The sequence below is a fragment of the Centrocercus urophasianus genome, unplaced genomic scaffold (assembly GCF_019232065.1).
Source record: "Centrocercus urophasianus isolate 14NV4802_14NV808 unplaced genomic scaffold, USGS_Curo_1.0 seq_29, whole genome shotgun sequence".
NCBI classification, from domain to species: Eukaryota; Metazoa; Chordata; class Aves; order Galliformes; family Phasianidae; genus Centrocercus; species Centrocercus urophasianus.
Window position 1 is genome coordinate 10111701 of NW_024884855.1, and position 11542 is coordinate 10123242.

General features: G+C 49.4%; 1 protein-coding gene across 3 annotated transcripts; it reads right to left on the reverse strand.

The window, feature by feature from the left end:
• Positions 1-267: 267 nt before the first annotated feature.
• Positions 268-7206, reverse strand: AMZ1 (archaelysin family metallopeptidase 1). 3 transcript variants are annotated; one of them, XM_042828062.1, is made up of 6 exons: positions 6903-7206; positions 6098-6265; positions 5580-5708; positions 5135-5298; positions 4702-4809; positions 268-837 (listed from the first exon to the last, which is right to left on the reverse strand). In XM_042828062.1, exons 1-6 carry the CDS (start codon positions 7204-7206, stop codon positions 268-270), a joined length of 1443 nt encoding a protein of 480 aa, XP_042683996.1. The 3 variants fall into 3 exon arrangements, with proteins under 3 accessions (XP_042683996.1, XP_042683995.1, XP_042683997.1); XM_042828061.1 differs by having other exon boundaries at positions 4702-4878; XM_042828063.1 differs by lacking the exons at positions 268-837; positions 5135-5298 and having other exon boundaries at positions 4790-4878.
• Between the last annotated feature and the right edge of the window lie 4336 nt (positions 7207-11542).

The window sequence follows — 11542 nt, forward strand, 5'->3', positions numbered from 1 at the left end:
GGGAGCTTGTGGTCACGCTATAACTTAAACCAGCACGGAAAAACCCTTAGCAAAGAAGTGATCAAAAAGTGGTCAAAAAGATGCTCGCAATCAGAAAAACAAAACAAAACAAAACACCTTTTATTCCTGGGGGAGTTCCAGTTTCTCTGTGGCAGCAGCAACTTGTGGGGAGAGGTCAGAAGCAGGGCAGCAATGCAGCCAAAGCCTCGGCAGCAATGCAGCCAAAGCCTCGGCAGAAAAGCTGACCCATCCAAAGGCAGGCCCTTGCTAGTTGTCCTCCCACCGCCAGCGATGAGGGGATGATTCCCCTTTGGACAGTTTTCTGGAACTCAGTTTCCTCCTCAAAGAGGAAAATTTGTCTCCGAGAACTTTCCGTAGCCCAGTGTTGTCCCTAACAAAGGGCAGATCCTTCTTCATAGCGGGCAGCTGTCCCGTGAACATGTCCCACCTAGCCAGAGCATCCACAGCCTTGTCTACTCGAGCCAGTTCCTCCTCAGAGACGTTTCTCTCCAGGGCAGCGATGCACATCTCCAGCCACAGCTCATAATCTTTAATGACATCTGCAGGCTGGCTGGGCCCTGCCAGCTGGGGCTGATTCTGCACCTCAGCCAGCGAGCACGACCGCTCGTCCTGCTCCAGCTCTGGGCCGATGGAGAGCGCCTGGCTGCACACATCTGGTGTCAGCGGCTCCGACAAGGAGGTCACGGCCTCGGAGTCGTTCTCACAGCACATCCCGGAGTCCGAGCTGAGCGGAAGGATGTCCTCTGAGGCTGACAGGTCTGCTGGCTCCTGCTTTGGCCACGTGGACAGCACGGTCTGCGTCCAAGCATAGAGCTTCTGCGTAGGGAAGGGAAAAGGTTTCATTTTAGAGAATGGGAAGAAATAGGTGCACCTCACCCAACATTTTCAGGTAAGCACAAGCATCTCAGGTAGCCCAGCTTGAGATGCAGTGACTGGGAGAATGTTCCTTTACACAGCGGGGGCTTTCATTTATTTTTCATGTATTTTGTTCTCACACAGGGTGATGAGGCACTGGCATAGGTTGCCCAAGGAGGCTGTGGATGCCCCATCCCTGCAGGCATTCAAAGCCAGGCTGGATGTGGCTCTGGGCAGCCTGGTTTGCTGGTTGGTGACCTGCACACAGCAGGGGGTTGGAACTGGATGAGTGTTGTGCTCCTTTGCAACCCAGGCCATTCTATGATTCTGGTCAGTGTCCACGTCTTAGATGTAGACTGAATCTGTCCTATTACTGAAGACAGTAAAAGGAGAATGGAGCACATTAACTCCCCTGTCTGTATGTGATCTCTGCTAGAGCCAAATCAGGGCCTTGTTAGAGGAAACCATGTCCCTGGAAAAGCTCCTGAGATGGTGCTGAGGAATTCTCTTCCACTGTGCCGTTAAATCCTGTGGTAATGTGCCCTGTGCTCCTAAGAACAGCTCTTCCCCTCTCGAGCTGAAATGCACAAGTTGGAAGGCTGAGCTCCAGGAAAGAACTAATGAAAGGAAAATGTCTGAGACAATTTCCTTTTTAAATATTAAACACTACAGCGGGTTGCTTCTGGCACACTTACACTGTGGGGAATGAATCACTGCTCCAGTCATCGCTGGATAAAAGGTGATTTCCCTGTCTGCCTTGTTGGCATGCACTGGCGTTTTTGGGGTGTTTTTCAGCTTTTGTGGTCTATTTCTCCATCTTCATGCTGCAACTCCCAGCTGATGTTGATGCAAAGCTCTGCATTTGCTTTGAAAAAGCAGAGGTGACAACTACTGGGCTTTAAGTCCAGCTGCAGCCCCAGCGCACTGAGCACTGTGCTGGGTCTGTATAGACACCAGAGAGCCTGGTGCTGTTGTGGTTGAGGAGCAGGCACAAAATGCCAAGTCTTACAGAGCTGTCTTCTGCCAGAGCACAAGAGCATCCCCCTTCTCCCTGCCCCCTCTCCTTCTCTATTGCTTTCTCTTTAGGCAAATGACAGAGAAGATAAAGAGCTCAAATTGAGTGGGTGGGAGAAATCGGCCCTGTTTCGTTGCAGTCTGTGCATGGAGCCTCAGGGAAGAATTTCATACAAGAGGAAAATGGACTCTTTCAGCTGAGTTGGTCTGCCCTGCCCCCTCCCTCTGGGGCAAGGAGAAATGTGAAGGGATGGCTCTTCTCCTGCCTCATCCCACCTCCAAGGGCCTTTCCTTCTGGGTGTAAAGCACAAAGGCATCAGAAGCTGCAGTAGGAAGCAGATGAGGAAGGCGACAGCAGAGCTGTTTGGAAGCTGCAAATACTCTGTGGTTTTACGATGCCTTCTAAAATTCCCAAGACTGGAAGTCTGAGAGAGAGTCATAACTGCTGCTTAGCACCGTTCCCAGGACATTCCCACAGTATGTTTGAATTCTTTAAAGCAGGGGATAATTGCCTTGAGTACACTGCCAAAAGCCAAAAATCTTTCCTGTCACTCATCCTCTGGTGGCTTATGGATTGCAAGACATGAAGGGTTCATAGAGCTGCAGCTTCTTTTTATGTTCTCACATGTAAATAGAAAGGGATAATGCTACAGCTTAGCTTACCTGCAGGCAGGTAAACCAGCTTTCGTGCCCCAGTGAGTGAGCTTGCAAAGCTCATTAACACCATGATGGAGGTGCAGCTGCCCTGTGCTGCTGATCCAAACTCTCAGAGCAGCTTGAGCACTGCTGGTTGCTTTCTGGTTGGTTGGTTGGTTTGTTTCGGTGTGGCCACTGCAAACAGTGCAAACTGGTATAGGCACTATGTGCAGAACAGCCTGGGATGCTGTGAAACGTTGGAGCAGGTGGAAGTGGTGGTGGTGGGGAAATGCAATGAGAATTGGTTGGCTTTCAGTTTTCAAGACAGCCTGTAGTGGAGTAAGCAGCTGAGCTGACAAAATGGAGTGTGTTTCTGAGTGTAACTCAGATAAATGGAAGGGCTCATCCTCCTACATAAGGACTGGTTTCCTGTCCCACGTGCTCTGCTGCCCATAATCTCTCAGTCGCAGCCGTTAGCAGCATTACCTGCTCCTGGGGAGCAGCAGCTTTGTGTCTGGCATTTCCTGCACTCACTGAGGCTGTCTGGCTCTGCTCTGACAGGTGCTGCTGCTTGCTCATTCTGCAAGGGAGGTGTGACTCCAAGCTTGCACTTGGGCCAGCCACAACTTCCCAAATCGCACTTTGCAAGGAGCTTGGTTTTCAGATTTGATATCATCTTCAGATGTTCTCTGCTCCATTCACAGTTAACTGTAGAATTAATCTCTGGCACGACTATCTCCTGCCTCAGTGCAGAAGCAAAGCCTCTTACAGCTATCATTGCAGGCTGCGTCTCGCAGAGCTGTCATTGTCAAGGCAGCAGATGTGAGCTTTGGCAAGTGAGGGCTTTCTGTGAGTGTGAGTTTGAGTTTGCTGCTGCCAGGGTATAGCAGAGTTTGCTGCTGCCTACAGTATTTGCTGCAGGTGTAAAGGAATAGCGTTTCTAGAAGAGCTTAATGCAGACAGCACTTCTCTTCTGGGAGGAGATAGTGCTGGAAGGTCAGGCATTGAAATAAAGCAGTCCATTGCCCTGGTGCTCTGGGTGATTTGGGGAGCTGCAGGCACCGAATGGTCACAGGCAGCTCACACCACGAGGAAAGCAGCACAACCACACACTTGCGTTTTCCCCACGTGCTCTGCTGTGTTTCTGTGTTTTTGTTTCCAAGCTGAATGAAGCAGAGCTGTCCCCATTCCCATTCTGCTCGTTACAGATATAACCACAGACTTTAAAGCAGGCAGCAGGGGAAAATCCTGTCTGTGAACATGATGTTTGCCAGACAGAAATAATAATGAAGGAGGAGGTAGGATGCAGAGTGAGAACAGTGAGATTACTTATATCCTTCTTGCTGTTCAACTCTTTGAAAGGGTAGATAACAGCAGGACAAGGGGAAATGGTTTTAAGTTGAAGGAGGGAAGATTTAGTTTGGATGTCAGGATGATTTAATGTGAGAGTAGTGAGTGCTGGAATACGCTGCCCAGAGAGGCTGTGGATGCCCTGTCCCAGAAGGTTTTCAAGGCCAGGTTGGATGGGGCCATGGGCAGCCTGGTCTAGTATTAAATGGGGAGGTTGATGGCCCTGCATGTGGCAGGGGGGTTGGAGATTCATGATCCTTGATGTCCCTTCCAACCCTGGCCATTCTGTGATTCTACTGGGCTACTGAGCCCAGCTTTTTAGCCATCGGAGGCAGAAAATCCCTTTCTGGATCTATGGGAGGTTAGCTCTGCTCCTGACAGTGTCTGTATGTGGTGTTAGCAGTTCTGTAGGTGGGAGAAAAAGATCCATTTTTTAGGAAGTAGTCCATGAGGATCCTTTCTTGTACTGCTAAGCTGAGGAACTGCAGCAAAGTTCCCCACTAATATTTCCTCTGGGATATCAGCAGCCCCAGAGAAAACCACGTTGGCACATGAGAAAGAACATGGACATGGGAACTGCTGTTGCTCTGGCCACAACTTGCTCTGGCTTCACCTCTGCCCACCCTGAATTTGGGAACAGCAATAGCAGAACAGCTGCGCTGCCTTTGTCACTGGCCAGAAGCCCTAGAGCTTGCTTAGAGAGTTGGTCACTGGCCACACTGAAATCACAGCTCTTGTTTGAGGCATGACCTGCTCTCGTAGAAACTGAGCATGCTAATGCTGGATTTGGGGAGTAGCCCCCTGGCTGGTGGCGCTGTCTCTCACCCTGTAGCGCTCGACAAGCTTGAAGCCCACGACGTGCTGCAGCTTGCGCAGGCAGATGGGGCAGGGCTCCAAGGGCCGCAGCAGGGCTTCATCCAGGCTCAGCGCGCCCTGCATGATGCACTGCAGCCAGCGACACGTCCCCAGGCCCATCAGGTGGCAGATCTCGTGACAGGTCACCTGTTGGGAAAACAGAAATCAGTTGTCTCAGCATTGCTGCGAGTCCTGTTGCCTCTCCATGCAGTCAGCACTGCGGTTTGCTCCGGTGGCACAGGGAGTTGAGGGGTGCCTCCATAGAGCACCAAGATGCAAAGTGCTTGGGAGTATGGGCGTACACGAGCAGAGTCTCTGGGCTGAGAGGCAGGTTATGCTCAGGCCTGAAGTACTGAACCTCAGATAGCAAGAAATAGGGAGTGCAGGAGAGCACTGGTCCTACCTTACAGCACTGGACCATCTCTTGGGCACTGAATGGCAAGGTCCGCTCTCGGCTCTCCTTGCTGACATCACTTAACTGTTCTTTCTTTGTGAGTGGGTTCAAGCTGCTACAGCTGGCCTGGGGGAAATCCCCAGAAAATCTGGCGAAGCTGCAGACACCCACTTCTGTAAAGAGAAGAGTACAGAGGGTAGGCATCGGTGCTTGTGGCTTTTCCCCAGTTCAGCATGCCTGTACTGGTGCAAAAAGACATGCTTCCAAGGTTTGCAGTGCTTTGGCTGCCTCTGCCTAAAATAGTGTCCCTGGATCACTACTCACTATGAGTCCCTTAATTTTAAGTTGGAAAAACCCAGCTCATCAGGCAGTGAAAAAAAAATTAGGGATGATGTTTATGCAGCGCTGCCTGATCCAAACGCTGTGCTGGGACATCATCAGACTCCAGTCTCACCTTGTCCTGGCAGGAATTTGCTGAACGTGAAGCTCCAGGTCTCACATGGGTACAGGTCCAACAAAGTGAGCCCGAGGACACACAGAGCATCCATGGGCTTGTTGTTCTTCAGGAAGTTCAGGATCCCATCTGGACAAACAGGAGAGATGCCCATTAAATTGAAGCATCCTTGGAAGACGTGCAAGAGCCACACAGGAGCAGATTTCCAAATGTGAAAGGCTTCAGAACTCCCCTGTGCATCACCCAGCCCATGGATTTACTTTGGCTCTGGACAGACTGTGGGAGAGCTCAGCCCACATGAGAGCAACAGTGCTGGATCTGAACAGAACAGCACAGAAAAAAATACAAACAGCAGAGGAAAACATGATGGAAGTCTCTTTGCTTTTCATTCCTGCTTCCAGCCTCAGAGTTCTGGGTTTTCCCCAGAGTCAAGATTTCTCCCTTCTCCCTCCCTGATGAAGGGTGATGTCAGGCATTTCCCCATGGAGGGCCTTATCACCACATACTCAGACCCTCACCTGCATGAAGCTGCACTCTGTCTGAGTCCTGGCTGTGGCGGTAGCAGCAGTGAATTGATGAGATGGGGATGGAAGGAAGGCACTTCACACGGAGCCCCAGGAAGAAAGACTCCACGCAGCTCTGAAGGGAATCCAGCAGTGAGGGTCCCGCAGGCCCTTCGGTCAGGTCTAGGGAGAAAGCTGTGGTGTCAGCACCCCAAGGCCAGAGTGAACCAGGAGCTCTGGGGGGTCCCGTGGGTCTGGCCCCAAGGCAGGCTTGTTTTGAAGCTAATTGCTAGCTCTGGGATGGGGCAGTCATCCCTAGATGGTTTTGTGGGTGTGGAGAAGAGGAGGGGGCTCTGTCAGAGGGTCACCATGAGGAAGCAGGGTCTCATTGCAGAGCAGGAAGGCTATCTTTGAGCTGAGCAGTGCAGAAAGGTTAACCTGGGTGGAGCCAGGGGGCTGCTTGTTGTCTGGGAGTTGGCATGGATGGAGCTCCCAAAATGCTGCGTTATCCAGCATTGTTTTACATATGCATACATACAGATATGTATATATGTATCTATGCATATGTATTCATATCAAATCTCACCCAAGGGCACCCGTGGTATTTTCTGGGGAGCTGTATTGTTGGTAGTCATCATGACTCCTGACTCTGCACTGGGGGTACAATAGAACCTTTGCTGTTTTGGACTTAGCTTTCCTTGTATGAAATATTTCTTGCCTTCTTGGCAGAAAGGAAGGATGGCAATAGAGTTGGGTCGTCGTCCTTCGCCCCCACCCCCCGCCTTGTGCCTTGCTGGGTTGCTCAGTGTGGATGCCTTACCAATAGGCTGCAGGTAGATGTGCTTTCTGCAGAAGCTCTGCTTTCTCCTCAGCATGGCATGGTAGAAGGTTTCAAAGTCCTCGGGGGCATCGGGGTGGCTGAGGAGCCAATCGAAAGCTGTCCGGATGAGCAGCGTGCAGAAAAGCGTCCTCTGTGGGTTGTAGGCTTCAGAAAGGAACAGCTTTTCTGCCCTGGAGAAAACCTTGGCATAGAGCTCCTGCAGAGCAGGGTTGGTGGAGATCAATGCATCCTTCAGAGCCCGGGGCCCGAAGCTGAACTCCTGAGTGTGTTTGCACTGCAGCATTGCGGAGAGGCCCACGGGCCGTTGGGGATCTGGCAGAGCTCAGCTCTCAGATCTGGTTGCCACGGGCTTCCAGCTGTGGGATCTTAGCGTGAGCCTGCAGGCTGTGCTCAGCACCGGCCGGGTGTCCTGAAATGTGAGAGAGAAGCTGTCATGGGACGGCCTGCATCTTCATGAGCATCACCGGTTTGTGCACCAGCAGGTGGTGCTCGAGAATGCGCGGCCCCCGTACTGCGAGCAGAGGTCTGGGTTAAATCAGATGGTTGGGTTTATCTGTTTATTTACTGATGCTCCAGTTTAAGGTCGGGTGTGGAACCTCTGGCTGTGTTAGCCCTTATACGGTGCTGAAAGGCAGTGCTCCTGTCCGTGGTGGGAAAGAAGAGCAGAAGTGCCAAGTGGAACCCAAGTATTTAGCAGCTGTGTTTTGGGAAAAGCTGCTTTGTACAGGTAAGTGCTCCACCTGTGTACAGCAGGATGGAAACGCACAGGTAGGTACGCAAACAAACGTTCTAGGAAGAAGGATTATTTTCTGTGAGGTGAGTTAATACTGGTTTAAAAGAAACCTGTGTGGATAAGAGCGTGTATCAGCTGCTGGTCATCACTTTGTAACAGCACTGTGCAATGAGAGGGGAAAAAAGAAGAGAGGTACAGTATTTTTAGGAGGAACTGGTTAATCTGTAATTTAGCTCAGCAGTCACCAGGTCCCCCTGGGGACAGAGACATAGCCTTGAATTCAATATTCAAATAAGAGTACCAACGTGAGCCAGATGTTTTCCTCGGTTACAGTGAGATGTCTGTGATAGTTTCACCATAAGATAAAGGTGGCAGCCCTTTAAAATTGAGTTTCTTTACATCTAACCCTTGGGAAGATAGTTGTCTGTTTAAGCAGCCCTTAGAAAAGACTTGTTTTGTGTGATCTTCTATGGAGCTGAGGGTATATCCCAGAGGAGAGGGAGCAGGTAAAAAGCTTGCTTTTATTTTTGCAAGCTTTGTATTCTGCTGGCATTAAAGCCTGACAGCAGGAGCACAGTGGGATCTGAAGTAGTACAAGGGCCTGAAACCAATGGAATTCTGGAGACAAAATCTCTGATGCTTTCTCAGCTACCTCTTCTGATTGCCCAAAAAGTGTCCGTGTTGTTTTTGCAACAAGACTACACGTGGGATTATTTTGTACTCTGTCACCCAAATAAATCTCTTGGCTTCTGACTTACTTCCAAATTTAAGATTTGGAAGTTTGAATTGAAGGGAGATTCTGACCCTACTGAAGTCATCAGGAGTTGAATCTTGACCCTGCTGTAGTCTGAGGCAACACTCATCCTGCACAAACTCGAAATGCAAGCATCCTTTTCCCCACCATACTCAGAACTGACACTGGGAAAGCATGAGCAACGTTAGCACTGCTGTGCTGTGTGAGCCCTGCCTGCTGCTCAGCAGGAAGCCCAGCTCTGCGCTCAGCCTGGGTTGGTGGTGATCTTGCCAAAGGTTTCTGAGAAGCAGGAGCCGCTTACATCAGCGCTGCCTGCGAGTACGTGGGGATGTGAGAGGAGCTGCTTAGAGAATGAATGGATTTTTCCAAATGGGAAGCAGCAAAGAGTGGATGAATGCAGTAAGGAACACAATGGGGGCAGTCTCTTAGCCTACGTTCCCCCGGGCTCTCTCATGAAATGCAGCGTGCACCCAAAGCTATGGACAGACATTGTTTCCCAATGCTTCCTAAAAGGAGACATTCACACTGCACCAGACATCCCCAGCAATAAGCATGGGCATTTTGTGAGCACCCATGATGCACGAGGATGTCCAAGATTACACTTTGGTGCTTGGGAAGCTCAAGGGCAGGAACTCACTTGCAGTCTGGAGCACTGTGTGCCTCCTTCTCTTGGACACCAGTTTTGCTTCCAAGAGAACAGCAGCAACCCATTGCATTCACCAAATCCAGCACCATTGCTTCTGTTTAACAAGCATTTCTGGAGTACTTCATTGCAGAAAATCAGTGCTTCAGAAAAATGTTATGGGCATCTTCAGCAGATTCTTTCGCAATGCTGACTGTAGAAGATGGTATCTGTGCTTGATCTAATAGATGGATGCGCTGTTTTCATTAACTGGTGTGGAAGGGCTTTGTAATTTTTTAGCTCTTGTTTTGGGGCTGCTATAATGCTCCAGCGTGGTCCTTCCAGAGGGAATGGCACTTCAGCTGCAAAGGGCATTCATTTTCCAGCAGTTTTAAGACACCAAGGCAGTGATGCAGAACTGGAAGCACCAGTGCCTCCATATGCATTCCAGGTATTTAGGAAGGAGATGTTATGTCTTTAGAGCAAGCAGCAATTCATTTGATGTCTTGGCCAATGACAAGCCATAGGATCTGATTAGCAAGCCCTGAGGAGAAAGTAACTCTTATTTAAAAGGCCATTGACTTCTGGTTGCACTTGAGGAAATCCTTTAAGCAAAGTTACAACAATAATTTGCTGCAAGCGAGGGTCTCCACTCATGGCATTCTCTCTTTTTTTTAACTATCAGGGAAAAAAAATCCTATTTCCAATCTGAACTTTGTTATTCCCACTTGCAGCCATTTGTTAATGTTTACTTTTTTCCAAAACTGTGGGCATTCCCTAAATATCCAGCCTGAGCACTCACAGCCCACAGACCCCCACTGTCACACTAACCTGCAAATGCTTTCATGTGCAATTCAGGTTAATCGTAAATTATTCCCTTTGCAAATCAGGTGCCTATAAATTATTCTCTGTAATTGGAAATTACCTATGAATTATTCTATTTGAAATTCACATCTATGTCATTCATTCTCTTATTATATTGACATTGCTTGCTTGGACAGGTATGCTTGGGGCTGACAGCATAACTCTGGAAAGCCAAGGCAGTGCCATACAGCACGAGTTCATCCATGATGGGATGGCCAACAGAGATGGTCTGGTGTGCAGAGAACCAGCATTATGCAGCCTAGAAAAGGGGCATCTATGGATACAGGTTGGCCGTTGTAAAGCTGTTCATTTTCTAAGCCTGCTTGTAAGGTGTTTCTCTCTGATTCAGGTGTTCTCCCCTCTTGGCTATTGTGCAGTATTGAGAGACAGACTCCTTTAACTGGGCTGCTTGGGTGTCAGAGAGGCATTAGCAGAGACTGTTAAAACTGATTAATGGCTTGAGTTAGGTGCTGTACTGTAAACAGGCAGTGAGAGAGCAGAAGATTCATAGCCGGTCAGCAGCAATGAAGAGCCCAGAGCAAACAGAACAAGCGTTAGCTAATTATCAGCACACCCTAGTTGCTCTAATAGCTCTTTTCCTGAGATTTGCAGTTGATATCTGCTGCTGCCACTCGCAGAGCGTTCTCACCTTCCTGATATAACAGAAATGACCTGAGAGCAGTTTTATCAACATTTGCTGACAGCACAGAATGGATGCCCAATGGGCAAATCCAGCACAGTGGGACAGAGGACAGTGGACGTGTGCAAGGATTTAACCCCAGTGCAAATAATGTCCCCGCTGTTCCTCTCCTCCCTCAACGACCTGGTTGCAGTCCTCACCCAGCCTGAGGCTTTGCCTACCCACTGGGCTCAGCTGCCAAGGTCAGAATAGATGCATTTTGCCAGGTTCAGACCTGGAAAGGAACAACTGGAGGCTGAAGGGGGATTTGGGGATTCTTAGCAGCTCTCCGAATCTGCTCTGCTCACAGAGGAAATGCACCCCTGGTCTGATTCTGCCCCATGCTTGTGCCCACGGGGAGCTGGAGCCCTTTTCAATCTGTGGCAACAAAACGCTGAGTCAGATCTCGGTGTGTTCCCATCCACACAGTCAGATAAAAGCCTCCTGCTGCCATATCCCAATAGTATTTATGCGTAACGTCTCCAGCATATGCCTGTGACTCTGAAACAGATGATTTGTGTGGTCTCTGAAAATGAGTCGTTCCCAGGAAACCTCCTGAGATTCACTCGGGAGGACAGACTACCTGCAGGCTGAAAGCATGGGGGCTTATTGCTGCAGGGCACCTCACCTCAGTCTGCCTTGTGACTTCCCATGGGCTGCTGGCCTGGGCAGATGGACAACCCATGGGCAGAAAGGTTTGTGGTATTAAAGACTGGAATTGTAAAGGTCATTAACCACCTAAGATGGAGACAGATGCTTGCAGATTATTTCCAAGCACTTACACATCCACTTCCCTCTTGATTTTGTTTTATGTTAAAGCCTGCTCTCTTTCATACGTTCTGCTATGAATATGTATTAAGGACATGCATTACCCATAGTTTGTCTTCTATCCTAAGGATTTCATTCTGTGCTCATAAATAATGCTGCTTTTTCGTCTGTGTTTTCTATTTAAGGATCTCTAAGAGCC

Bases quoted from the DNA above. Each gene is read 5' to 3' on its own strand.
- AMZ1 (XM_042828061.1), bottom strand. From the start codon at position 7,206: ATGCTGCAGTGCAAACACACTCAGGAGTTCAGCTTCGGGCCCCGGGCT. The intron at 5,709-6,097 runs GTGAGGGTCTGA...CTGTTTGTCCAG, and splicing joins CAGAGTGCAGCTTCATGCAG to ATGGGATCCTGAACTTCCTG. The intron at 838-4,701 runs GTGAGAGACAGC...TTCCCTACGCAG, and splicing joins AGCTTGTCGAGCGCTACAGG to AAGCTCTATGCTTGGACGCA.